General features: G+C 39.8%; 3 protein-coding genes and 1 non-coding gene across 14 annotated transcripts in view; 3 read left to right on the top strand and 1 right to left on the bottom strand.

Annotated features, from left to right (window-relative positions):
• Positions 1–1,556, top strand: part of LOC141425901 (uncharacterized) — a 119,484-nt gene extending 117,928 nt beyond the window's left edge. Inside the window, exon 4 of the mRNA XM_074084835.1 lies at positions 14–1,556. Coding sequence (XP_073940936.1) covers positions 14–104 — 91 coding nt within the window. The 3' untranslated portion in view covers positions 105–1,556. The remainder of the gene's footprint in view (positions 1–13) is intronic.
• Tpmt (thiopurine S-methyltransferase) lies at positions 927–20,232 on the bottom strand. 6 transcript variants are annotated; one of them, XM_074082823.1, is made up of 11 exons: positions 20,169–20,226; positions 19,643–19,683; positions 18,229–18,313; positions 16,354–16,538; positions 15,198–15,290; positions 12,119–12,251; positions 9,105–9,157; positions 8,380–8,454; positions 4,026–4,111; positions 2,355–2,399; positions 927–1,555 (listed from the first exon to the last, which is right to left on the bottom strand). In XM_074082823.1, exons 4-11 carry the CDS (start codon positions 16,491–16,493, stop codon positions 1,440–1,442), a joined length of 741 nt encoding a protein of 246 aa, XP_073938924.1. In that variant the 5' UTR covers positions 16,494–16,538; positions 18,229–18,313; positions 19,643–19,683; positions 20,169–20,226; the 3' UTR covers positions 927–1,439. The 6 variants fall into 6 exon arrangements, with proteins under 6 accessions (XP_073938924.1, XP_073938923.1, XP_073938925.1 ...); XM_074082822.1 differs by lacking the exon at positions 20,169–20,226 and adding an exon at positions 20,058–20,144; XM_074082824.1 differs by lacking the exon at positions 20,169–20,226 and adding an exon at positions 19,943–19,961.
• Positions 7,027–7,133, top strand: LOC141426003 (U6 spliceosomal RNA). Its single transcript, XR_012451117.1, has one exon. It is a non-coding gene; the product is annotated as a U6 spliceosomal RNA (small nuclear RNA).
• A 76-nt stretch (positions 20,233–20,308) lies between the features above and the next one.
• Positions 20,309–27,991, top strand: part of Kdm1b (lysine demethylase 1B) — a 45,346-nt gene continuing 37,663 nt past the window's right edge. For 2 of the 6 annotated variants that reach the window (XM_074082818.1, XM_074082817.1), the window contains exons 1-4: positions 20,325–20,434; positions 23,959–24,058; positions 25,166–25,293; positions 26,531–26,620. In XM_074082818.1, coding sequence (XP_073938919.1) covers positions 23,972–24,058; positions 25,166–25,293; positions 26,531–26,620 — 305 coding nt within the window. In that variant the 5' untranslated portion in view covers positions 20,325–20,434; positions 23,959–23,971. Of the gene's footprint in view, positions 20,435–20,689; positions 20,752–23,958; positions 24,059–25,165; positions 25,294–26,530; positions 26,621–27,991 lie in introns of all 6 variants that reach the window. The other 4 variants (XM_020180103.2, XM_074082819.1, XM_020180113.2 and 1 more) reach the window with 4 other exon arrangements.

The raw sequence follows: 27,991 nt of genomic DNA, 5'->3' as shown, positions 1-27,991 counted from the left end.
TCTCTTTCTGCAGATCAGCATTCTCATGGCTCAGATCTTATATGGAGATGGGATATGACTGCCCTACAGTTCCTGGGTGCACCTATTACGGTTTTACTCTCTGAGCAGCCAACTTGACTTTCCAGCCCCAAGTTCAAAAATCTCTGAGGAGAGCTATATTGGCCCAGGTTGGGTCACTTGTCCATTCTTGACTGACTTGTCCATTCTTGGTTCATTCAACTGGCCATGGAACTGTAGTCAGGTATCCATGGCTTCTGGAAACCCACACTGGACAGGGGCAGGTCTCAGAGAAGCAAGAATCATCGTGAGCAAACACTCTAATCAATAACTAAGTAAGTATATTAGAACAGATCAATGGCAGAAGGCCTGGAAGGTAGCAGTTCCTAAATGCTGGTGGAAAGGACAGTGAGGTCAACAATTCTGAACTTTAAGGAAGTCCACACAAAGTTTTGTGTTTAAAGCTTATATCCACAGCCTTCATCAATATTAATGGGGGACTGGAAGTGTGGTTCAAGTGGTAGAGCACCTGTTTTGCAAGAGGCTCTGAGTTCAAACTCCAGTTCCGCTATATCTGTGTGTGTGTGTGTGTGTGTGTGTGTGTGTGTGTGTGTGTGTGTGGTCCCCAAACCTCCCATGTGTGTACACGTGTATGTGTGCATGCACACATAACTTATTTTTAAAATGCACACCACCCTATTAATATGAGCTAAAAATATAAACCATTAGCTGTTAAGTGGTGTGTTGTGAGAACAGAATTTTTGACTTAACAAAATGTGACTGTTAATAGAAAACTGACAAATTTTGAATCTAAACTTTCATAATGGACAGCCTTGAGTCTAGTCCCAATTATATTATACTTTATAAGACTTGTTCATTTAAACAAGATTAAATTAGAAGAAACAAAAAAACTGCCAAGCTCAGAAAAAAACTTTTAAAAAGTTTATTCTTACAGTTTGGGAAAAATATTCTTTCCACGTAGGTTGTTCTATTTAATTAAATTTTTAAATGTTTCTTGTACAAGGAGAAAACGTGTGAAAAAGGGTGCTAGAATTAAAATATAAGATTAGGATTTATAGTAAAAGGTAATCTTTTATATAAGTTTTAGGACTACCTAAAAAAATTTAGAATCAGTGATTGTAAATTTCATAAAGAATGTTGGATTTTTAAAATTATATTTAAGTTATATGCATTTTCTTTTCTTTTTTAATTATAGAACAAATACATGCTGACTATAAAAAATTCTTGCAATCTGTAAGACACTCAGGTGTAATATTTTGCTCTCCAAATGAACTACTTTAACAATTAGTATGAAGTTTCTCCTAAAAAGTTATATGTGACTTATGAGAAAAAAATTTAAAATTTCATTAGATTTTTAAGCTTTAGCATCATTTTTAATTGCTCAAAAATAAAAGATCATGTTGGTGTTAACTTGATTGTATTTACACCTTTTCTGTAAGTAGATATAATTTTTCAAGTATATAGTCAATTCCCCAATGTTTATGTCGTTCTTCAAAAGCATCGACCTTCTCAAGGCAACGAATATTACATTTTGTACCTGAAACAGGAAGGGAAACAAGTTAAAACACTGAGAAAAATAGCATCAGGGTGCTTCCAAAGACACTGCAAATGACTTTTAAAACAGTATGTATTGAAGATCTCTCTTGTTCATTCTTTTTTTTTTTCTCTCTCTCTCTCTCTCTGATGGGACTGGGGTTTGAACTCAGGGCTTCGTGTTCACAAAGCAGACACTCCACTGCTTGAGCCACACCTCCAGTCCATTTTTCTCTGGTTATTTTGGAAATGGGGGTCTCCTGAACCATTTGCCTGGGCTGACCTTGAACCGTAGCTAGATTACAGGCTTGAGTCACCAACACCTGGCTTGCTTGAACTTTCTCTGTCTCTTTCAAAATCAAAACGGAAACGCTAAGAGCAAATTTTCTGAAGTATGAATTGTTATTATTACTTACAAATCCCAAGAGCAAAAAGGAATATGCCTCCTCTCTAGAAATTCAAGCATCTTTAACATAGGGATGTGGAGACTGGTGTTTTTTCTAGGGTAGAACAGTCTTTAATAAAGTGGATAAAATGGTCTGTACCTTTTTTTTTTTGGTGCAGGGGCCAGAACCCAGGGCCTTGTATATAGTAGGCAAGCACTTTGCTAAGATCCATATCCCTAGCCCCTCTACCTTTTAAATTTTACATACTTTAATTGTGTGTGCTAACAGTTCACTAAAAAATAGCTCAAAACAGGTAGCTGTTGACATTATTTTTTATTTATTTAGGTTGTAGCCCATGTAGGTCTGAAACTTGATTCTCCATGATATCTGATCTATTTATAAAACAGAATAACTTACCAAACAACCTTTTAATTTCAGCATCTGGAACATAAAATGGTGGGCCTAGGAAAAAAGAGAAACATACCGAAGAATTATTTCCTTAAGTCTAATTTGAAAAAGAAATAAATTCTCAGGTCCCGTCTCTTAGCTTATTTCCAATGACCTAGGTAGATTTATTGTATATACCACTTAATTCTCCAAATACAAGGGGATCTAGCATGTTTTTCTGATTCTTCTTTTTTTTGCATATGTCAAAGTAAGCTTATGGCTGACTGAGCATCTTAGGAACATGGAAAGCAGTGTGAACTGCATTAGCAAATTCCTCTGGGGTTTTCTTCATTTTCTGAGGCACTGATTTTCTTCCTCATGAACTCACCACATTCTAGATGCTCCTCCCCGCCCTGCTGTGAGACACTGACTGCAGGAGGAACCCTCCCTTCTGACCTTTTCAGAGTAGTGTTGTGAGTCTCCACCCCCAGACAGAGCCTGCCATGTTTTCTTCCCACAGCCCTTCCTTAGGCCTCCTGTTCATGAGTGGAATTTAAATCAGATTAGCAGGGCTAACTTCTGCCTCCATTAACTTCTATTTCCATCTGACTGTCTCAGACACTAGGTGTCACCTTTTAATGAGTTTTTTTAGACCTCATTTATTCAAATAGAAAAAAGACTAACATATATAAATATTAATAAAACAAGGCCTTAAAAAGCTGAATTAAAAATTAAACAGAGTGCATGGCATGGTAGAGAATATCTGTAATCCCAGAACTTGGGAGGTAGAGGCAGAAAGATTACAAATTTGAAGCCAGCCTGGGCTACATGATGGATCCCTATTTCACACAAAAAATAAAAACAAATAAACAAAAACCAAACAAGCAAAAAATCAAACCAAATTCTCACAGAGTAAAAGGTCTGTAGTTGGTTTTCACTTCTCCCTGAAAATAAGTCTGGTCAACACAAATGTTAAGTTTCAATATCCAGAGCTGGGGGTGTGGCTCAGTGGTAGAATACTTACTTAGCAGATACAAGGCCCTGGGTTCCATCTCCAGTATTGAAAAAAAAATTTCAATATCCAAATGCAACAAATCATCCCTTTCACAATTCAAAACAGAGTCATAATAGAATGCAACAAATTATAAAATTTTAGAAATTAAAAAACAACAGATTAGAGATTTTCCTGCCATCCTCCCTAGTTCCCATGTCACTTCTTACACTGTTTGTCCTCCTCAGGATGTATTTGTGTGTGTATGAATGTATGCATATGTGTGTATGTGCATGCATATGCATGTATGTGTGTGCATATGTGTGCATGTGTGTGTGTGTGTGCATCAGCATTTGTCCACTACCTCCAGGGATGGTAGTATGGCCATGCAGTATTCATGGCAGGGCAACAAAATTTCTCCTTCTTTCTAATCCAGGACCATGAAATTTCTCTTTTATATTATTATCATCCACTTCTTCTATAGTTTGAACTAAGAATGGTAAATAAAATGGGAAAGGAATGTAAGAAAAGCATGTACAATGTGAGAAGAGAAAAAAAATGTTTATGGTTTCCATTAGCTCAAAACAGACCTCTTCATGAATGCAAATAGCATGCTTCCTATGAGACAAATGTGAATAATTTCATCAACACATCAAAATTAAACCAGCAAACTAGGCAGAAAGAAAAATAAAACAAAAAGCCAGGTTTACCCGCATGTTTTGTTGGATCATAAGACAAAACAGATAGGAGGTACTGGAACCCTTTTTCCAGGAGGGACAGCATTACATCTGTATAACTGAAAAGAACATAAAAAGGTGTATGTTACATTTCTGTACACATGTAGAGGCTGAGCACACAGGGCAGGGAAGGGAGCCAGCATTTACCCTCATCAAAACTACAGAGTTTATGATTTGCAAGCACAAAGCCCTGACTCACCAAAACAAAGCAAAAACAAAAGAAAACAACAACAAAAAGCTATAGAGTTTAATTCTCTTGGCAATCACATGTAGTTGGGTTCTCATGTTGAAAGAAAGAACTGTGTTCAGAAAATTATGTCCTCTGCCTCCTTGCCTAGCTGGGAAATGGTAACGATTAGAAACAAGCTCAATCCTGCTCCTAGGGCCAGTCAGACATGAGGATATCACAGAAAGACACACAGAGGCTCCTTGCAGCCTGATGTGGTACCCAGGGGCCAGTGACCTTGGATATGTACTTCTTGAAGGACTGCCACACTTGTGTGCCAGTGACTCCCAGACCAGGCTGGTTATCAAAATCACCTAGGTGCATGTAGAAAGAAATCACCTAGGTAAAGGCTGTGAGGGACAAGTAGAAGAGATGGCAAGATGTCCTCCCTCTGAGGGAACAGTGTAGGGATTAGGAAGTAGACTGAGATGCCTGAGCTCAAACTGCAACTCTTCCACTTACTGGCTGTGTACATTTGGCAAATTCTGAACTCTGCGGCTCAGCACCCTCGCCTGTAAAGTGGGGTTAACACGAGTCACAAGCTTCCAAGTTGTGAGAATCCAACGAGTGGGTACATATAAAGTGGTACATGGTAAGCACTTACGGTTAGCTATCATTATTCCCTTTTGTACCTTCCACATAAAGTTCCCTAACACAGTGGATCGCTCTTCCTTGCAAGCCAAAGAGCCAGTCCAAAGTGCACTGTTGAGCAGAATCCTTTACTTTTTTACATTCTGATGCTTGTTGTTAAGAAGAGGTAAGAGGAAAACTTGCTGTCCCCATGAAGCTGACCAGTCAGACTGGCTTGGTCCTCTTGGAATGTGGACTGTCAGTCAGTCTCAAAAAATTCAGAAAAATGAGGGAGGTACACCCCACTGGTTTCTGTTAGTAAGAGACTCCAGAATCATGGCAGAGAATATGTTAGTACTTGATCATGTACAATATAAGTAGAAGATGGTAAGGACTAACAATAGTACTGAGATAAAGCACTAACAACATACTAAGTACTAAGATGCAAAGTGCCACTACAAAGATAAAGCAATTTATCTTTCTACTGATTCAAAGCAAGTAGTTATTCTGGTAACAAAAAACCAATGTTCTCAGTGTGCTTAGGGCTATAACCCCCTAACACACACACACACACACACACACACACACACACACACACACACACACACACACACAGCTGGGTGGCAAAGGAAGAGGTAGAGCAGGGAACTAGGGAGGACACAGATACTACTATGGTCAAGCTAGAGCTGGATGCCCTAAGTAAGAGTCCAGATGGGGCCTCACTGCCCCTTGTTAACCATGAATTAAGCAGCTCAGAGTCCACTGAAATGGCCTTTATATCTAAGGACAGAAAAAGTAGCACTGCTTGTCAGGAAATAGTGTATTTGCCTTGCTCTGTGTACAGTTTGCTTTTGTTCATTTATTCATAGTATTTACTGAGCTTTTACTACATGCTAAATATATACTATGCCAAGCACTGGAGAAATAGCTGAACAAGTAGCTGGCCATCCTTGGTCTGCATTTGATGTCATCTGGTTTGATCCTTACTGCCTTGTGGATTTTACTAGGGAAACCAGAGGGACTAACCTCAAAGAAGAGGAGGAGCCAGGTGCTTGAGGCTCATGCCTATAATTCTGTGTACTCAGGAGGCAGAGATCAGGAGGATCACAGTTTAAGGCCAGCCCCAGGCAAATAATTTGAGAGACCCTATCTCAAAAAAACCCAACTCAAAAAAGGACTGGTGGAGTGGTCCAAGTAGTAGAGTGCCTACCTAGCAAGCATGAGGCACTGAGTTCAAACCCCAGTTCACACACTCACACACACACACACACAAAAGGAAGAGGAACATCCTTAGGTGCAGTAGGAAATACCTACAAATTTACACATTTCACAGAATGAGTTTGCTATACAAATGTGTTTTATGGAGCTGAGGTCTCAGATGGCAGTTTGAGTTGATAAAGGATGCTGAGGTCACATTAGAGATGGAATGTGACATGATATGGATGTTTGGGAGAAAGAACAAAGCTAGAAATATAAAAATTATAAGGCTAAAAACCAGGCACATTTGTTCAGTTGCTTTCCCAACATTTGACCTAGTATATATTTAGAACATAAGAACTCGATAAATATTTGTTGAGCCACTGAATGAGAGTAACAGAATTAAAGTGATCATTAAGGAGCAAGTACAAGAGAAAAGTAGAGACGGGAGCATCGCTCAGAGCAAGGTGTTTGCCTAGCATGTGCAAGGCAGGCCCTGGATTTGATCTCCAGCAGCACAAAGAATGAGGAAGGCAGGGGAAGGAGGGAGGGAGAAGAAAAAAAGAGAAAGAGAGAAGCAAAAGGCTTGAGGATGGTTTTAGGCATGTGAAGGAGAAGAGGGCTGCAGAAAAGAGATAAAGGGAGAATGATGACAGAAAGAGGAAGGAAAGCTATGTGTGGTAATGCAAACTAAAATCCCAGCTACTCCGGAGGTAGAGGCAGAAGAATCAGTGAGTTGGAGGGCAGCCTGGGCTACACAGCAAGACTGTGTTGCAAAATAAAAAAGGGACTGGGGTATAGCTCAATGCTTGCCTAACACAAATCAGGTCCTGAGTTCAACCCCCAGCATCCATCCCCACCTCCAAAAACAAAAGCATAAATTATCATTGGAGGAAAACAAAAGCATAAATTATCATTGAAGGAAAGAAAATATGTCCATTTCTGATGTCACATGTTTTAATTTTAATAATTAGGTTTGGCGTGCTCCCTTTGGCAGCACATATACTAAAATTGGAACCATACAGAGAAGATTAGCATGGCCCCTGCGCAAGGATGACACGCAAATTCGTGAAGCGTTCCATATTTAAAAAAAAAAATTAGGTTTGGCAGTAAGCTTTACTCATGAAATAACTAAACTAATTTTTTTGAAACAATCAAATTTTAAAACTAAAAATTTTATTTCATTGATGTGAAGCCTGGACTTTTTGATGTTCAGAGTCTGCCTTTATACAAAAAATAATTCAACATTTACGTGCTATATCCAAGTAAGCATGTAAGTTGTATTTTTTGCATTTGAAGGTGTGATCACACTTTTCTCATATGCTTTCTCAAATTTTATTTTTTTCCTAATAAGATTAGGAATAATAAGAATGCTCACCCAAAACATCAATAACAAATGCTCTAATCATATTAACAGCCAGTATTTTATAGTTCTTTGGAGCTACCAAGGCATTTTACACACACACACACACACACACAAATTTTTTTGTAAGACAAGGTCTTACTATGTAGCCCAGGCTGGCCTCAAACTCACAACCCTCTTGCTTCCGTCTCTCAAGTTCTGGGATTACAGGCATGTACCACCACACCTGGCTCATATACTTCATTTCTTTTAATTTCCACACCAACCCTTTGAGGAAGTCTAATGTAGGGATGAGGTGCAAACTCTGAGGGCTAGAGTTTCAACTCTGTCATGTACTAACTGCCTAACTTGGGACAAGTAACTTAATGTCTTTGACCATAGTTTTCTCATCTGTATAATGGAATAATGAAAGCATATACCTCACAGGACTCTTGGGTGGTTTAAATTTGCTAATTGCATTAAGTATTTCTAACACTGTCTGGTATAGGGCAAGAGTCCAACAGATGTTACTGGTTGTGACGATGGTGCTATTTAGAAATATTCCAATTTTGTAGAGGAGTAAACTGAGACTTAGAGAAGTTGAGTACTTTGACCAAGATAACACAGCTAGGAAGTGACAGAGCCATAAGCGTTACACGTCTCTATAGCAAAATCCTATATGTTCCTAGAACTCAGCTAACAAAAAAAACAAAACAAAAAACCCCTGCAAAAACCTCATAATTAACCAGAAGCAGGAGTGGTAGTGCACACTTGTAATTGCAGGTACTCAGGAGGCATAGGTAGAAGGATCACAGTCCAAGGTTGGCCCAGCAAAAAGTGGGAGACCCTCTCTGAAAAATAACTAAAGCAAAAAAGGTTTGAAGGCATGGCTCAAGTGGTAGAGCTCCTGCCTAGCAAGTGTGAGGCCCACAGTCAAACACCAGCACTGCAAAAAACAAAACCAAACCAAAAAAAGAAACCAAGTTACATACCGTTTTCGATCACCTGGATTGATGGCAACTAATGCTCCTCTATCCCAAATCCTGTCAAATTTGCCAATATTTGCTCTATCAGAAAGAAAGAGGGAAAAGTGCAATGTTTTCTATTTGAAAAATCAAATCTTGAATAAGATTTATATTGCTCTCTGTGGCACATGCTGGCATTTCACCAGTTGTCAATGAATCCGGATCTCACAACACCTTTTCTTCAGAGGTCAGAGGAGTTTGCTGACCTGGGTGTGGGAAGCTGGCCATCTCCTCATAGTTTTAGGACCCTGCAGTAATAGCCTCCCATTCTGTTATGACTTGGGAGCATGAAGTAGGAACACATGGCCATGTGTGACAATTCTACTCCTGGCCCCCGGCTTGAGTATGAGGGACTTTCAGGAGATGAGATCTTGTCTTCTTATGCACCTTGTAATTCATTTTTGTTACAGGTCAGGTGCAAAGTAGACGATCCTATTGTACTCTCCCTACCTTTTCCCTACCTGCCTTGGGTCATAATAATGTTTTTCACAGTGTAGAAGCTATCCCAAAACAACCATATTAAGTTTAAAGACAACGAGGCTGCAGTAAGAATAACTGCAGAACAGAGACTCAAATCACTGCCTCATAGATGCTACACAAATGGATGAGAATGATGAAAAGAACCTCACTCGGTGCTGCTCAGAAAGCTTCCACATTTAAAAAAAAAATGCAGATGTAGTGTTCAGTCTTACCTGGGCAGATCGAAAATGCTGCAACAGTACAATGAAATATTCCCTGAAGAACTCTGTAATGAGAAAATGAAAAGGTTTTTTTCTGTTTAATCAGGAAATATTTGAATAGTCAAGGAAAGAAAAGAAAGTCAAGCAAAGCTAAGGGGGCAGAGAGAATGCATATTAAACACAGTTATAACTTTACTGCAGTTTAACATTACCTTACTTTTTCTTTTAGAACCCATGTGGGGTTATTTACATCAACTCAAAGAGAAAAATCATAAAGATTTTTCATAAAGATCAGTCAGCTGTTACTTGTTTCAGAGCTTGTTAAAATTCTAGCAATGTTTACTTCAACAGAGCCCTGACATTTTCACTCTGCTAAAGATAAATCCTCAAGTCAATAATTACCAGTCATGCTGATGCACAGTGGTCAGATATTTTAGAAGTTGTTCAGGAAAAGCACAATTTTGCTTGCTCCTCTGATTTCCCTCTGCTTTCCTCTCAACTATTCATTTATTTACTGAACAGTTAGTGGACAGGATACCTGACCTGGGTTGTAGATAATGGATGTGAATTTGATAGTCTCTGATCTCAGTGAGGACAGCCTAGGGGAGCAGAGAGGCATGGGTACAGAGAAACACTCTGAGATGGAATGACCCATATGATGGAATGGCCTGTACGGTTATGGTTGTATGCCTGAGAACAATGTGAACAAAGAAGTCAGAGCAAGAGACTGCGTGGGAATGTTGAGGATGGTTGACCAAGAGGTGGCCTCCAGTAGGGTGTCTTGATGCATCTGCTAAGATTTAAGTGGGAGGTGGGCTAGGGGTGCACTCTAGAGGGGGGAGTAACATGAAGCAGACTTGAAAAGTCTGGGATTGGGGAGATGGGGTGAAGGGCAGGGTAGGTGGTATGAGACATGCCAGATTTGGTTCTGAAATTAGGTGTGGACACAAGTTCCCAGGTAGAGGAAGAGGGTCTTTGAAGACCACCCTGGAAGTACTATGAGGGTCTGCTCAGAGAGTCAGGGCCTGGAGATCCTGAAGGATCTCAAGTTTGACTGCAGACTTTAGACAGTACTGACAGCGGAACTCAACCCTAGAAGATTCTGATTGACTTGGGGGTGAGGCCTTAGCCTTGGAATTTTTAAGAGTCATGGATGATTTTTAAATGTGCAGCCAAGACTAGGAATCATTGGCCTGAGAGAGGGTTGGAAACAAACCTGGCTTCTTTGGATTGAAAGAAACTAGAATGCTTAGGCAATTTGAGAATGGGTTCTGAGCGAGCTATAAAATGAAGTACTACCAAGCCTCCTATTGATCTGAGCAATTAGTTCCAATATTTAAAAACAGTATTTTATACACTGGCCAGTGGACAAATGGACAATGGCCAGACCATTTACCTACCACTACAGGACTCTGACCCACAACCTCTGTAGCAACCTGGTCAATGATTACCTGCTTCCTTAATATTTACTAGCACCCACTTCCAACTCACACCAACCAGAGAAAGCCAAATACACTACCCAGCCAACCACATAGGATACCCGGTTTCTAGTTGTCCACCTCTAATGTCCACACACCAACAGCTCCACTCAGTCCACACCTGAAGCTTCTGTTTTTCCCCACTTTGAAGCCTTCTTGCTCCTCTTCCTGCTTTTGAATCTCTGGCAAGCATAGGTAGTCGATTGTCTCTTGACAAATATCTTCTGCGAGTTCTGGTTTGGGTGGCAGTTATTTATTTCTGCATTATTACTCCAAGCTAGTGAAGCAATTTCCCTGGATTCCTCTGGTCACAGGATGGAGAAAACTCTCAAACCTATTGTTTCAGTCCAAATACTACCCTCTTCACCATTCCAGAGGTCCTTAAACTTACCATCTCCAGGACAAACTCATTTTCTCTGGTCTTCAACTTTGTTCTTTATTCTCTGCTACCCAACTAGTTATCTGAGCTGGAAATGGGAACTCACTACCTTCTTTAACTGCACTCAATCAATAAATCCTGCCAGTTTGACATCCTAAACCTGCTTTAATTCATCCTATATACTCTGTATGCCCCCATCACTCTCCTTGTTCAGTTCTTCACGATCTCTTTCCTGGACCACTGCCCACAGCTTCCTATTTGGTCTCTATGCCAGGAGACTACTTCCCTTCAAGTCACTTCCCATGAAGCTATAGGGTGATTTATGTCAAAAGAAAATCTGAATGTGCCTTGTTCCTACTTAAAACCCTACTGTACAGAATGAAGTGCTAGCTTCCCAGGGTACTGAAGACCATGGACTTGAGTCCTGCCTATCCTTCTCCTTGTCTGTCATTATGCATCAAGAGGCACCCCAAGCTGTGCTGGGAAACTCCTATCATTCTCTTAATCCCTGTGTCATTACACTTTTCTCCATATGTTATACATAGCTGTCACTCTTTCTTTTTCCTCCTAAAGTAAGAGATTTATTAGAGTAGGGACCACATTATCTTTTATTTCTTCAATGTCTTATACAAGGTCTGACACCTAACAGGTTCTCAAAAAATACTTATGCTCGCCTAGCATACACAGGCTATGGGTTCCATCCCACACACCACAAAACAAACCAAAACACAATATAGAGGCTTTGACTTCAGCTTACACACACACACACACAAAGAGAGAGAGAAAGAGAGAGAGGGAGAGAGAGAGAAAGAAAAACAGGATATTATATAACCCATGCAGGGTTCAGACTCTGTGTAGCCCAGAGCCCAGGCTGTCAGCGAACTCCCAATCGTTCAGCCTGAGCCTCTCCAGTGCTTGGATATCTATCTATTTTTTAAAAAATTTTTTTTGGCAGTGCTGGGGATTGAACCCAGGGCCTTGTACATGCTAAGCAAGCACTTTAACACTGAGCTACATCCCTAGCCGCCATCTATATTTTTAAGCCCTAGCTCCTCACTGTATATAATGTCTAGGCAAATCTGTGTGATAAAGAGGAGACATCGGACACTTGTATAGTGTCCTCAACTACTCATGCTGGAAAGAAATAATCTACCAAAATCAAAACAAACCTTAAATACTGTGGCGCCGGGAATTTCGGTGATTGGTTCTTCTGAGTAAGAAAGATTTTGCTCCTTAAAAAATTCCCGTATCCCAAGTTCACTGATTTCCACACCAACTACACTGTGTCCCCGGTCTGCAAACCTGCATACAATCAAATTTACACTTAAATTTTTACTTCAAATATACTACTAAAGGGATATACTCTAGTAAACATTCTTTACTGGGTTGGGGATGCAGCTCAGTGGCAGAGTTACTTGCCTAGCACGTGCAAGGCCTTGGGTTCAACACCCAGCATCAAAGGAAAACAAAAAACAAAAAATTCATGCATTTTCTTTAATTTAAAGGGATTCATATGAATTCAGGTTTATGAGGTTTCATAGGACATGTAAGACAGTGGGTCTTATATCCTCAAACCTCACATTATATAGAATTCTGAAAAAATGATTCATACGAATGACCTTAGGAAAAAATTAAAATTTGTAAAATTGTATCCTAAAATATTGAGTTAATAAAATGTATTTGGGTAGATGAAATGCTTTTTATTTTCCCCAAATCAGCACTGTCCATGAAAATTTCCTGTGAGGATAGAAATATCTCCATCTGTGCATCCACAATAGCAGCCATTAATCATGACAGCTACTGAGCACTTGAGATATAGCCAGTCTATCAGAAGAACTAAGTTTTAAATTTTATTTTGTTTACAGTTAAATAGCCATGCCAAGTGTAGTGCCCCATTCCTGTATTCCCAGTACTTGGGAGGCTGAGGCAGAAGTATCTTGAATTCAAGGCTAACCTGCACTGCATAGCAAGACCCTGTCTCAGCATAAAATTTTTTTAATTAAAAAAAATAGGTAGCTACATGCGGCTAGTAGTTACCATATCAGAGTGTACAGCTCTAGAACACTACCATCCATTTCTACAACAATCTCATAACTTCTTATTTATAATAAACACTATCCAAAATGTATTTTACTACCACATGTAAATAACTAACATTTTTTTCTGGTAAGCTTTAAAATTATAGATTTCACATCTTTGGGGTCTTAGATTCAAGAGAAAACAATACCAATACCTAGACAAAGAAATGAGTTTATGTCAAATTACATAAAAACATAGTTCTGCTATAATGCAATGTATGCCTTCCTAAAATTCACCATTACTTGCCAGGTGCTGGTGGCTCATGCCTGTAATCCTAGCTACTCAGAAGGCAAAGATCAGGAGGATCATGGTTTGAGGCCAGCCTGGGCAAATAGTCTGTGAGACCCTTTCTCAAAAAAACCCATTACACACACACACACAAAAAGGGCTGGTGGTGTGGGTCAGGGTATAGGCCCTGAGTTCAAGCCCCAGTACAGAGGGAAAAAAAAAATACCATTACTCCACTACTCAAGATCATGCAAAGAAGCCACAGACTAATAGAGAATGGAGTTTGGGACCAACATTACATTAAAAATCTTTGTCAGTGGTGCATAAAAAAGAAAAAAGACACAAATCTAATAATAATGGTACATATCTTAAATGGTTACGAAACAAATACTAAAACGTGGTACCTTACCTTGAAAAACCCTAAAGTTTACTTGTAGAAGTGGGCATTGGGAGGCTGCAGGTTGTGAATTACTGTGAGGTGATAGAAGGAAAATTGAATGGAAAGTTTCTAGCAGTAGGTGTGGCTGGGAGAGGCTCATGGTGCCTGGGGTAAACTGAGGTAGCAGGGTGATGTTTCAAGTGTGTACATGGATTTTGTCTATCCATACATGGCTTAAGTCATCTTACTATGTCTTTCCACTTTTACTTAATGTTTCTTACAGATGAAATCACATATGAGCAAATGTGATGTTCACATGCTACTCAAATTGTTCCGATCAACTGAGTTAGAACAAAATCCACATTCTGAAAAGAGTAAGACTGACTGTCCCTATTATCTACACAGCAGACACACTTTCAATGGACAGAGCACGAACTTTTGTAGTCCTAAAATGAAACACACTAATAACTTGTCTTTCATATTTCACTAGCATACAAAGAATATGTTTTTTATTATTCACACCTTTTTTTTTTGTAGTGCTATAGTTTGAACTGAGGGCTTTGCATTTGCTAGGCAGGCACTCATACATAGTTTAGCTACATAAAACATTATTACCACTTATGATAGGATCACTACTACAATCTATTTACACAGACAATATTTTTTTCTATAGGTTGCTTCTAAAGTAACTCTCTGGTTCAGTGAGTTCAGCAATTTCATGGCCACTCTTGAATCTTAAGTCACAGCAGTCATCTCATATATGCTCTCAGCTACAAGTTTAAGAGTGTGGCCTGTACACCAGCTCCACTGATAGAAAGGGAACACAGTATTTTAAAGCTAGTATATTTTGTGTTTTCCATATAATTGTTGTTCCTTCCTGTTGAACAATCAAAGTTTTCAACATTTAAGCTTATAAATGAATGTTTGCCTTGGCAGGTATTTTGTGACTGTGTATTATCATTACAACAGTTCTGTATGGAAAATGATTTTCAGGTTTGTGACTTTAGGGCAACCCATACTAATAGTAGTTTGTTAATTAATTAACATGACTTCTCTTTGTACAGAATTACTCACAAAGGATGATTTCTTCACCAATAGTTTTACAACACTGATTCATTATAACAAAAACTCCTGTTTGCTCTTAGGGGAAAGGGAGAATTCAGCTGAAATGTGGATTACACTCCTGCCAAAAAAGTTGTAATACATTTGGTATTTTTCTGTCTACCTCCATTTCAAATATCCAAAGTTAACTTAGCTAAATTTCTAAACTACCTTCAAAGGGAAGATGCAAGCAGGAAGTCTGGTTTTTCTTCCCCATGAATTCCAAACTGGTTCTTTTCCTCCAAAAAGCAACATAGAGAGACAAGGTCATACCTACTTCAGCTCCCTTTCTCACTGTCTGAAAATATTATCTATAGTTATATAACTATCACTAAGAGGCTACCAAAAATTAAAGTATCTCTGTGCATTTTTCTGAGAATAGAATTTTCCCCTATATTTCATTAAATCTCTCCAAGAATTGATCATCAAAGGCAAGTGTGTTAATGCTTATCTGCTCATACCATTTCATCTCAACTGCTTTTCCACAAAGAGGAAAAAATACCCTCAGTCCACTCTCGTGTTTAAGAAAAATATCCAAATTCTTCTTTAATAGCCTAGGGAGAAACAAAAGTTATTATAAAGTTTGTTTGAATTAGCCCCAAGCACACAAGAAAGAAGCACAATTGTATGACACTAAGTACTTTTTCATGAGTAGGTAATATTAATTATTATAATCTCCAGTTTAACATCTAAAGAAACAGGACAGTGAAGTAACTTGCTCACATAGCTAGTCAGTGGTATATCTGACTAACACCCTGGCTTTTCCTAGATTGGCAATTAAATTTTTTTAAAATTGTTTTTTCCTTGGTTGGTATGTTTTAAAAATTCTCTATTAACTACCAAATTTATGTTTTATAAAAAAATGATGTGGAGAGGGAGCCATTGGTTTTATGAAATCTTCAACATTTACTTTATGGACGTTTCCCTAAATAAGTGTTAACCTCTCTAGTTAATTTGCCATAGAGATGTGGCTATTCTAAGGCCATCCCATGACAGAGATGATCCATAACTAATGGCTCTGGAATGATATCTCACTTCTAGTCAGTGTACAAAGGTAGTGATGGTGCTGATGGTGATGGTGATGGTGATGCTGTCTCCTGGGAAGCAGGGGTGTTTGCCTGGAACAGGCTCCACCTGTAATGACCACTTTACCCATCACTAGTCCCACCATATATTAGGGCTCCTTCAAAGATGAGTCTGCTCAACAGCCTAGCTTACGCTTTGTCTCTTCTTTACTACGTAGATAACACCAGAAAGCCACCAGAACACCACCACTTTTGAGTACAAAGAAATGTGAGCATAAACATTGCTTCCATCTTATGTCTGTACAAACATGCATGATCAATTTGTATATGCTATGGGTGATTTTAGAAAACGACATATATTATAAATCTAAGATTTCACTTGTAAGTCACGTCGTTACTTATGCACTAGGAAGAAGAAACACGCCAATAAAACTATGATGTGTTATAGATGGATTCAGATTTTAGAGATGCTATATAATATGAAAAAAATTAAAGTATGCATCTTAAAAATCGATCCGATAATGTATACCTCTATCATTATTTCTATTTCAGTTTCCGATAGCAGTTCTGTCAAAGACCAAACACATCTTACTGATTTCCTTGTTCTTGATGAAATGCAGTGTGGCCAGTCACCCACTTGTCTTGCCATTCTTCCAGGGTTAGCACTCGGTTTTGCTGTGCCTCAGTATCAGGGTACTCTTTAATATCAAGTGACATTCTTGTATTAGCCATAGTTTTGTGGACACCTTTGCCTCACAGGCTGATGTCTTCAAATGCCTAAATGGAAAATATTTGCAAGGGCATGAAAGGGCATTGAAGTTTTACTGATGAGCTAAATGAAAACCTATTACCTGGGCTGAAGTTGTAGAGTACTTGCCTAGCAAGTACAAGGCCCTGAGTTCAGTACTACCAAAAAAAAAAAGAAGTAACCTTATCCTTGGCAGCAGCATGGTCTTTAAGAAATATTTCTACATAAAAAGAAATTACTTTTCAGTGAGTCTAGTAATAGATATAACTCATATTACACATTAGAAAAGACCTTTGAATAAATTGAATTATGCCTTAACAGTAGAGTAATAGTTAAAATTCTGACTAAAGTTAAAAGAGAGGACAAAAAAAAAATCAGGTATTCCACAGTTTATAGCTTTTGTAAGGTTAGAATTTTTCTAGCATCCTATACTTTAAAAAATTTTACTATTTACTTCTTACTTTTAATCAGTGTTGTAATCCACACAATTTGAAAAGTTCAAAAGATTTATTATGCAAATATCAGTTCCCATTCCCAATGTGAGAGGCAGCCACCTCTAACTTTTAGCTGAGTCATGCTGCTTTAATTAGCATGCTTCCTTTCTGTAGCATCTAGAAAAGGGAAGCATCTAGAAAAGGGAAGCATCTAGAAAAGGGAAGCACTTAGATGTCTTTACAACTTCCCAGCACACATATACCCCACCTGCTCATCTTTCTTCATGCCAATATACTCAAAAATATTTGAGGCATACAATATTACAACTAGGTAAATGCCACGTGGTTAAACCATATGTATTCTATGACTTTTCCATACAACTTTTTTATTCTGTAGTTAATAACTGTCATGCTTTATCATTTGTAAAGTTTCCATTTACTTCATACTAATTCAACTCCAAGTTCTGCCAATTGTCCCAATCTCCCATCACTTTATCTGCTCAGACATCAGATACTCTCACTTTTATCTTCTTGGAGAAGACTTTGCTGAGGCCCTCTTCTCTGGCTACTCTTAACTCCTGGTGGACAGCTAGTGTTCTGGGATCATTCTCGATCATTACCCTTCTTGTCTGAATCTATTTCTTCCATCCTGTGTTTTCTACACAGCTTCCCACAGCTTCTTGAGAAGGCGTGCACAGGAGAAATCACTCTTTGCATTTTGCACGAATAAAATGTCTTTAGACTATTCCCTATCCTTAATATGGAGCTTTGCTGGTATAGAATTCTTGGATAGGAATCATTTTCTCTCATAATTTGGAAGGAATCACTCCATTGTCGACTACCTTCCAGAGTTACTTCTTCAAAGACACAATGACCCTGATGTTGCTAGAGCTTATTGATTCTTATCCACCCAGATTAAAAACAACAAAAACCAAACTGATTGGAAGTTTAAGAATCTGGGTGGAGCTTAATGACTGTAAACTTCTCTGTAGTGTGAAGTGAGTAGAGTTCATTTGGAAATCTACATGTAATTTCAGGCTGAGCATCCCTAATCCAAAACTAATAAAAAAAATGCAAAATTCAAAATGTTTTGAAATCCAAGACTTTTTGAGAACCAACATGATGCTCAAAACTTTTCATATTTTGGAGCATTTCAGATTTTGGATTTTCAGATTAGGGATGCTTAACCAATAAAATCAATGCAAATATTCCCAAATCAACAACCTCCAAAATCTGAAACATTTCTGGTCCCAAGTATTTTGAATAAGGGATACTCAACCTGTACCTTCATATTCTCTGGGCTGGTTCCAGAGATGGACTGTCCAATTCTTGTTTCAGGAATTACGAAGTCCTTGGGGCCACTTTCTTTTCTGCACGGAAAGGAAAAGTAGAACTAGGGGAAGGTCCTAGCATCCAGTTTGCCTGTGTTTGGTGAATTCATATATTTCTAGTATGGTACTGCTATCTTCAACTGTGTATTGTAGCTTCCCATTAGGAGACTCTTTGTTTTACCCTTTGCAGAGAATAAACCTCCCAAAGCCTGTTGATGTGACAAGGGACAGAAGCAAGAAGAGAGAAAGATCCTGGGATTTAACCTTTTCTGAACCAGAATTCTAAGCAATCAATCTTCTTTTTTGCAACCACACCAATTCTACCACAGGAAGGTCCCTAAAGTTGTTAGTTCCCCAGTATTAGGGGTTCTATAATGCAAATAGGGTTGCTAATTGGCTATCCTCCTCATTAGGGTTTAAAATACAGATTTCTGGAATCTGTGAATCCTTTACCACTTACCATCAGCTTTCTAAATTTCAAAAGTTTAATGTTTTTGTGTCCTCTCCTGTTTTTCTTATCCTAGTGGCTTATGCCTTTAAAAATCCTGTTAGTTGGTGGGGTTTCAGGAGGGAGCAAAAATAGGTACAAGGGTTCACTATTTTCTATGTTTGTATTTTCAAATAGTTTTCTCACAGCTTCTTTTTTTGCATAGGAAAATGCAAAGAGAACTTCAGATCCATTTGAATGTGTAAGGAAATGCTTATCCTTGCCATTCTAACATAAGTTTCATTAGTGAAACTTATTTAATTTGTACTATACTACCGTGGTATTATTCATGATTCAAATGTAATGATAAACCCATAGAACAGCAAACATCACCCAAAAGGAATCTCAGGGAAAGCTCCCCTTTTGTCAACAAATTGGCTTTAGCATTTTCAGGATTAAGGAAGAAGGCACCGCCATCATTTCTAGGAACAAATTCACTTCTCTGCAAGTATTTGTTAACAAATGGCTTTTGTAAGAACATAATGAGAGGGAGTGCCTCTGACAGTTTTTCTGAAAAGTCATTGGGAAATATCTGATGATAATGGGAACAGAAAAGCAAGAGTTGCCACTGTCCCCAGCTCTACATTCTGCCAGAAACTTTGGAACCAAAAGTTCAGCTCTTATTAACAAGTCCACTATGGGAAATAAAAGGGAAGCAAAGTCTTTATTATACACTCAGCGACCTGGAATTGCACAACTCTACTCCTCTCAAAGGAACTTGAACTGTAACAGTATCATAAATGTAATCACTTAGTTGTTCTTACAGCTAACAGTACTGCACTTGTCTACATCATTTCTGGAGAAATAAAAGGTCTTTCTAAACACAAGAAAAGTGCAAAGTACAAGAATGAGAAAAGGCAAAGTATATAATTCCTACTTACAAATTTCCAGTGTGCTCATTGGGTGCTAAACACTTCCCCACCTTAAAAAAAAACAAACCATTTTCTGCTTTAGTTTTATTTTAAAATTTCATATCGGAGAGTAACTTTCCTAAGGAACTCAGTGAAGTTTTTTTTGCATATGAATATTCTGTTTAACATACCACAGAGTACATCTAAAGCACCCCAGTCCCCTCTCCCACCTCTCCCACAGCGTCACTCACTATTTGTGCAGTACTTTTTTTTTTAAAAGTCAATCATTAATACATCATAATACTCAGAAAGATCATTAAACCGTTCGACCTCATTATTCCCAGGTCTGGCTTCTGTTCCCTAAACCCCATGCAGGGGAGGACGCCCATTCCGAGAAATGCTATCAGAGGCTGTCGCACGGCCACCCTGCTGTCCCCTTCCTCACCCGCTGGCCCTTGGCACCGGGAGCCCTCCTCGTCTACAGCCGGCCGCCAGACACCGCCACTGCCACCTGCCCGCCCCCGCCCCCGCCCCCTCACCCCCTCACCCCCCTCACCCCTCTGTGCGCAGGCCCCGCCTCCTTCCCGGGCGCCGGGTCTGCGCAGCGGCGGAAATGGCCGGGGCGGGGCGAACGCCGCAGCGAAGGCGGGGGCGGGGTCCCTGCTGCTCACTGGTTCCGCCGGCTCCTCCCACCTCGGGTCACGCCGTGATAGGGGCGGAAGCGGCGGCGGCCGAGCGGGGGCTGCGGCTGGCGGCGCGGATTCTGCCGTCCTGTGTGCGCGGCTCCCGGGGCAGCGCGCGCCGCCTCGCGGGCGCTCCGAGGTGGGGGCTCGCGGCCCCGGGGGCGGGCATGGGGGCGGCGGCGGGGTTCGGGTGACAGCGCTGCACAAAGCGGCTGGGCTGGTGTACAAGCCCTGCTTCTTCCCCCATGCAGCGAGCGCCCCTCGCGCTGGGTAGTGGAGGGGAGGCGGACGGGCGTCCCAGAGGCTGGAAGGGGGGGGGGATTCCCAGGCTGGGGTGTCGGGGTTCCCCGACCCGTCCAGTCGCGGTATTGCGGGTCTCCTGACCTCCCTACAGTATTTCCTTTCTGTTCAGCACTGCCTTGCCCCCAGGACTCCTCGCACCTCTTCCGCGCACAGGTGAGCCCAGGGGCTGCGGCTTGTCCCACTTTGGAGGCGCCTCGAGGACGCATTTCTGGGGCTGTCATCCTGTCCCTGGGGCGGGTGGCGGCCGTGGGGAGCCCCACGGTGGGGCTTCCCGGCCGGCCGTGGGGCGGAGCGTGGAGCCGGCAGGGCTCGCAGGTGTAGCCCCGCGCAGGGCCACCTGAGCAGCATTGCCAGGTTGCTGGGGTAACTCCTCCAGGATTGGACGCCGCGAGGGGGCGGCCCCCGAGGGGGCTGTTAGTTCGCTGGCCGCAGGTGGGAGAGCCAGGAAGAGGCAGGCCGAGCTGGAGAAGTTGGGGTTCGGCGATCTGGAACGCAGACAGGGGCCCAGTCTTCCCCTGGGAGAGCTTGCAAGCCTCCATAGACCACCCCAATTGGGGGAATCCCCCACTTCACATATGCATAAACAACTCCAGGCTTTGTCAGTTCTGTTATTTTTTAAATGCATTTTGGTGGGAAAGAGACAAGCGGGAAGGGTTTTCTTCCCGCACGTGAGAAAATTAGCATCAATAATTAATTGTCTTCCAGACAGGGAAAATAGTCAAGGGAATTCAGTATTGAATTATTGAACTGGACATTGAGCAATTGGATATTGAATTTTTCTGGATCCATATTTCTGAAAAATTGACTACTGTGGGACTTTAAAGTGCTAAACTTGCCGGGCGCCGGTGGCTCACGCCTGCAATCCTAGCTACTCAGGAGGCACAGATGAGTAGGATAACGGTTCCAAGCCCGCCTGGGAAAATAGTTCCCGAGACCCTAGCTTGAAAAAAACCCATCCCAAAAGTAGGGCTGGTGGAGTGGCTCAAGGTAAAGGCCGTGAGTTCAAACCCCTGTACTCAAAACCAAACCAAACCAAAAAAATAAATTTCTAGTCTCGCCGTACTTTAAGTGGCCCAAATCCCCGTTTTCAGTTGTCTTTGGAGTAATTTGTAGTAGTTTGCCCTATTCTTAAAAATTATGCTGGTTTCCCTGTAAGTTTTATTCTATCCTGGTGTCCTTTTTATTTACATTTTCATGAATTCTGTGTATTTTAAAAATTTTTTAAACTTTCTTTTTGGCCATTGCTAGGGTTTGAACTCGGGGATTCACACTTTCAAGGCAGGGTTGTGCCACTCTGCCAGCCTTTTTTATGATGAGTATTTTTGAGATAGGGTCTGGAGAACTGTTTGTCTGGGGCTGGCTTCGAACTGTGATCTCCCTAATATCTGCCTCCTGAGTAGCAGGATTGCAGGCTTGAGCCACTTGCACCCAGCTTAAAAACTCTTCTTTAATAAGCTCCATCAGAAACACCTGGAATAATTTAGGTTTCTACTTAAATCAAGATATTGATATAGCCATTTTATCTGTTTTTTAAAATCCACTTTTTCCTCTCATCACTTTAAAAGAAAACCAAAACTATACATTTAAAATTAGGAATATACTTCTAAAATATTGAACCTAAAACAGTTTGTTTGTATTTAGTTAGGTGTCTTTATAATTTGGAGAACCAGATGGGAAAGCTTTCAGTATATTCGTTTTTTTCTTAATTGACACTTTAGTATTTCTAAGATTATATTTAAAAACAGGATAATTTAAATCTTCCTAACTTACTTTTTTTTCCTTCATTTTTAATACTCAAGGACCCAGCAACAGTGGAAATAGATATTACATTAAGGTCCAAAAGGAAAGGAAGCACGTAACTCTCAATCATATAATTAAAGGTGAAAAGTATGCCTTAAAAACCTTCAGATTTAATAATGGCTTTTATAGCTAATGTGTTCATTTCCTGTTTAACCATTTCTTGAATTATATTCCTTATTGCATTAAGTACATATTTTCCAGTGTAAAGTTAAAATATTTGATGAAATTTCTGGAAAGTATGCTTGCTTTTGGAAGCCCAAGCTTTTCTAGGGTACAGATTAAGCGTTGCATGAACCTAGGCTGATTTCATTTATATTCCAAAACCCCATATTGAACTTCAAATATTTTTGCAATGATACTTGTATATATCATGTATTTACAAATACTATATATTTATATATAGCATAAATATTTAATTCATTTTATGAATAATGTGGGATGTTTATTTTACATATAAAAAGTTACATAATTTTATATATGTAAGAACTCATTTACACGAATGATTGCAAGCCTGGATAGCCATTTTGAAAATAAAAAAATGGGATCCAGAAGTCTTTATTGACTGTAACAGTGACTGTGTAGGTAGGTATTGTTAATGTTATTAGTGCTTTATCTAGCAGTACAATAGGTGCTATAGAACTAAATGGCAATTTATTTATTTTGGTGCTGGGGATTGATTTTGGTGCTTAGCCTCATGTGTGCTAAGCTTGCACACTACCACTGAGCTACACTCCCAGACTTCCTAAGTATAATTTAATGTTTAAAGAACTGTAATGCATTTTGGAATGTGTAGGATTTATGTATTTACAACGGACATTATATTGGATTTAAGAAAACCAAGACAAAATCAAAGGAAAATCATCCATAATACCGACATCAATATTTCTGAAAGTCAGTGTCGATGGCAGTTTTTCCACGTGATGTTAGTAATCCATGTTAAACAGTCTTGGGGACATTAGTATAACTCACACAGAAAACAGGATTATGGCTCCTTAAAGCTTTTCTCTCGGATTAAGAGTGTATATGTGGAATTCATATTCTATGGTACCACATTTCTACTTTGGAATTCTTTATTAATAGCTGTGTCCTACTTATTTTTCCATTCCTTCATTTTATGTGTGTGTATTAAACATGATGGATGAGGAGAAAAGATGAATGATAATTACAGAATCCGTATATTACTGATTACTTATGCTAAGCATTTTTGCTTCCTTACTGAAAATAATTTGTTTACTGGTCATTCTTCTCATGTTTCTCATTTTTACATGTGGACAGTAGTGGATAATACTGAGTACTTACATACTAGTACTGGTACACCAGATAGGTTATCTTGTGTAATTTTTGTGTTACGGCTGTGGAACACCCTTGCTATGCTCATTTGTACAAGAGCACTGAGGATTAGGGAAGGCAAGTGGTGGCTTTACCCTCAAGTAGTCTTAACTGCAGAGCCTACACGCATACCTACTAAACTGCGTAATAACTTTGCTCCAGACTCTTAAGAATATTAGCAGATGCTAATAGTGCCTTTTTGTGTGTGTGTATGGCTTTTTTTCTTTGCAGATTTTCTAGTACAATGGCAACCTCCCGAGGAAGGTCAAAAAAAAGAGCAGCTTTCGATCTTCCTCCGGATAACCTGCCTTTGAGGAGCTCCGGTAGGCAGGTATTACTCATTTGTTCATTCAGCAAACCTTTTTTTGAACACACATTAACATTATGACTGGTACTGGAGAATTAGAGATGCAAATATGTAACTCTAGTCCTCAAGTACAATCAGTGCAGTGCGGTTAAGTGAAAGGATGTAGAAAATAGTTGCATATCTGGTGAGAGAACTGCAAGGGAAAGGGCAGAGAGTGTGAATCACCATGGGGTTATCAGGGAATCAGCTGTGTGGCTGCTTCCAGGGTAGGAGGCTTGGGCCAGATCAGGCTTGGTCTAGATGTCATTCAGAGGAATTTGGGCTTCAGTTGATAATCCGTTGGTTGATATTATTGTGTTACCTGTAGAGTGCTTTTGTTTGTTTTTGGAGAGCTTTTATTTAATAAAGAAAAATTGCTTTAATTCTTTAGAGTTTTTCTACCTTTTTTTTTAAATCTATACTTCAAAAACAAGACAACTGAAAAGGTTGCACTATTCTAAGAAAAAAAAAATCTTACTTCGAGAATGATTGTTCTGTCACTCTTTCCTAAGAAAGGCTTATGTGAAGTTTAGTTCTAGATACCTATCAATAAAGTGCCGTTTCTATTTTCGATTTTATTTCTATTTTTGGTGGGACTGGGGTTTGAATTCAGGGCTTTGCGCTTGCAAAGCAGGCACTTTACCACTTGAGTCACATCTCCAGTTCATTTGGCTTTTGTTATTTTGGAGATGAGGTCTTGAGAACAATTTACCTGGGCTGTCCTCACACCACAATCTCAGCCTCTCAAGTAGCTAGGATTACAGGTATGAGCCACTGGCTTCTAGATTATATTTATGTTTTTATTTATTTAAAAAAATTTTTTTTGGCAGTACTGGGGTTAAACTTGGGGTTTTGGCTGTCAGTTGAGCCACACCTCCAACCAAAGTGCTATTTCTAGGTCTCTAGCAAGGTAGTGAATTATTTGCACAGTATAGTCATCAGGAAGTTTTACTGGCAGTCCCTATCCTGCTGCCAGGATATTGTTGACCTTTACATTTGGAACTTCTGTCACACGTGATTTCAGTAATAAACCTACTGCCATCACCCCTGGTCAGTCTAGTGAAATCTTAACCTCAGCTGGTTTTCCCACAGGCAAAGAAAAAAGTAACAGAACCAGCAGATGAGGATGAAGAGGTTGGGTCAGAGAAGAAGTACAGGAAATGTGAAAAGGCGGGCTGTACGGCCGCATGTCCTGTGTGCTTTGCAAGTGCTTCTGAAAGGTGTGTTCACAGGGCCTTGTGCTGTTGTCTGTGACTGTGCTTAGTGGGAGCATCATCCTTGAAGCTAGTTTTCCTAAAGATAGATACAGATACTGTAAGTCATCTAATAATGGACATTGCTCAGACATTTGCTACACACCACAGCCTCCATTATACCTAGCCCACATCAACTTTGCAATGCAGGGTCCTCAAATGCAACCAGCCATAGCTGTACCTGTTCTGGTTGAGGGTGAGATGGGATATAGGGTGGCAACCCAGTAGAGAGGACTTGAGCTCCCAGTGGGGATCAGCATGTGTTTACACTCTACTTTTCTCCTTCATGTAACATGTCTTCTCTTCCCATATCCACATACAGGTCTCATAGAAACCACATAGTTAACTGCAATCTTGCCAGTTTTATTCAGATGGCACAAACAGGACCTTTTAACCTTCCAGAGAAAAAATTTCAGTTAAGGCTTAAGATTCAGTAAAACCTGGAAAACAAATCCCATTTGTTTTAAATACAAGAGTTGGTTGTGGTCGTGTTCAGAGTAGCGTGATTTTTCTTTCTTTGTGTTATCAACTGTTTGACAAGTTATGTTGCCAAGTGGCCTGCTTGATGTTCAGATTGCAGCTGGTCAGATGTTAACACACACGTGCACCTCCAACATGTTCAGTGCCTCACTGTTTCATCTCATAAGACACCATCTATGCGCCTGGAGTCTTAATCAGACTCCTGTGCCCTTGGCAGCCAGCAAAGTTAGGTACCATTGGTCTACATATAGTATCCTCACTGTGTATTACAGGTTAGGACAGCTCTAACCTGAAATCCAAAATGCTTTAAAATCAGAAACGATGATGCTACTCCTGACTTCATGTGATGGGCCTCAGTCAAAATTCATCTGCATCAAAAGTTTTATATAAAATTATCTTCAGATTGTATGTAGAAGATACATAAGAAACATGAATTTAATGTTTAAACTTGGGTCCCATCTCCATGATATCTCATTTTGTATATTCGCATATTTCAAAATCTGAAAAAAACATGAAATCCAAAACAGTTTTGGTTGCATGCATTTTGGATAAAGGATAATCAATTATTAGTTGGCCATTCTAATTTCCCCTGTTAGCTGTGGCTAAGGGGAATCCAAGTGGACATAATACAAAATGGGCTCATAGGATCTGCTTGCTAGATGTTTCTTTGAAAAGTGAGAAATATTTATTCATTACCAAAGCTACCTATCTTTGCTATTTTCAGATGTGCCAAAAATGGCTACACATCGCGATGGTATCACCTTTCCTGTGGGGAACATTTCTGTAATGAATGCTTTGACCATTACTACAGAAGGTTTGTTCACTAATGGTTTGAGGTTTCTGTGGTAGAGGGAACAGTGACGAGGGAAGAGGAGGGGCCAGACAGTTAAACTTAGTCCCTCAGCATATAGAATTAGACTGTTTCAGCCATATCTTTTACTGATGCTGTTGGTGTGTGTGCATGCTCATAGGTTCACGCACTCAGGAGGGCTCAACAAACATCTGCCATGAGACAGTTACTCTTTTTTGTCTTTAAATTTCTCTGCTATTCTCTCACAACGCATAGTGGGTGGGGGTAGCTGACAACAGAGGGCTGTGGACAGCCATGTGGCCATCCCTTATTTTCTTTTGCTTTATCCTTTGTACCTCCCTAGTTATCCTGGCTGGTGGCATGGAATTTTTATTGATCTTTACAGAGAATCAGACTTTGGTTTTGTATTTATTTTTTACAGTACTGGGGCTGAACTCGGACTCCTGCTTGCTAGGCAGGTGCGCTACACTTGAACCACTCCATCAGCCCTTTTTAGTTACTGTTTTTGAGATGCAGTCTTACATTATGCCTGAACTGGCCTGGACCACAATCCAAGAGGATTTTGTCTCCTCACATAGCTGAGATGACAGGCATGTACCCCTATGCCCAACCACTGGTTGAGATGGGGTATTGTGAACTTTTTTGCCTGGGCTGACCTCAAACTGCAGTCTTCCCCATCTCTACCTCCCAAGTAACTAGGATTACAGGCCCATCCTTGGTTTTGTATTGATTTTTGATTTCAACATACTCTACCCTTTTATTTGCTTTCTTCAGCTTGCTTTAGGTTTAATTTTCTTTTTCTATCTTCTTAAGTTGGAAGTTTAAAGTAGTTGATTTTCAGATAATCAGTTCTTTTCTGATAAATGCATTTAATACTATGAATTTCTAAGTACTGACTTATCTATGTCCTACATATTTTGGTAAGTTTTCTTTTTTCATTTTTCCTTTCTTGAGGCAGTCTTATTATGTAGCCTGAGTGCTGGGATTATAGGTATTCATCACCCATGCCTAGCTTAAAAATACTTTTTTTAATTTCCCTTGACTCTTTCTCTTTGATCTAAGGTTATATAGGAGAAAGTTGTTTAATTTCCAAATAACTGTTCATACTGTTTATGTTTTAAGTAATTATTGATGTAATTGGATGAAAAGAAATCACCTTACTGTTTTCTATAATAGTGTATTTTTCTCTGTTGCTTTTTTTTGCCTTTTTTGTTTTTTTGAGTATGTGTGGGAGTATTGGAGTTGAACTAGGCCTTGTACTTGCTAGGCAGCTGCTCTGTCACTTGAGACACATCCCTGGCTCTTAATTGAGCAGTCTTATGATTGTGGTTTTTTTTTCTTTCTGGTATTGGGGTTTGAACTCAGGGCCTCTCG

This window comes from Castor canadensis, chromosome 8 (genome assembly GCF_047511655.1).
Source record: "Castor canadensis chromosome 8, mCasCan1.hap1v2, whole genome shotgun sequence".
Taxonomy (NCBI): domain Eukaryota; kingdom Metazoa; phylum Chordata; class Mammalia; order Rodentia; family Castoridae; genus Castor; species Castor canadensis.
This window is presented reverse-complemented; position numbering and strand designations above follow the sequence as displayed.

Bases quoted from the DNA above. Each gene is read 5' to 3' on its own strand.
- Tpmt (XM_074082826.1), bottom strand. From the start codon at position 16,493: ATGGCTAATACAAGAATGTCACTTGATATTAAAGAGTACCCTGATACT. The intron at 12,252-15,197 runs GTATGAGCAGAT...GATTGTATGCAG, and splicing joins AAAGCAGTTGAGATGAAATG to GTTTGCAGACCGGGGACACA. The intron at 9,158-12,118 runs GTTTGTTTTGAT...TTCTCATTACAG, and splicing joins CCGGCGCCACAGTATTTAAG to AGTTCTTCAGGGAATATTTC.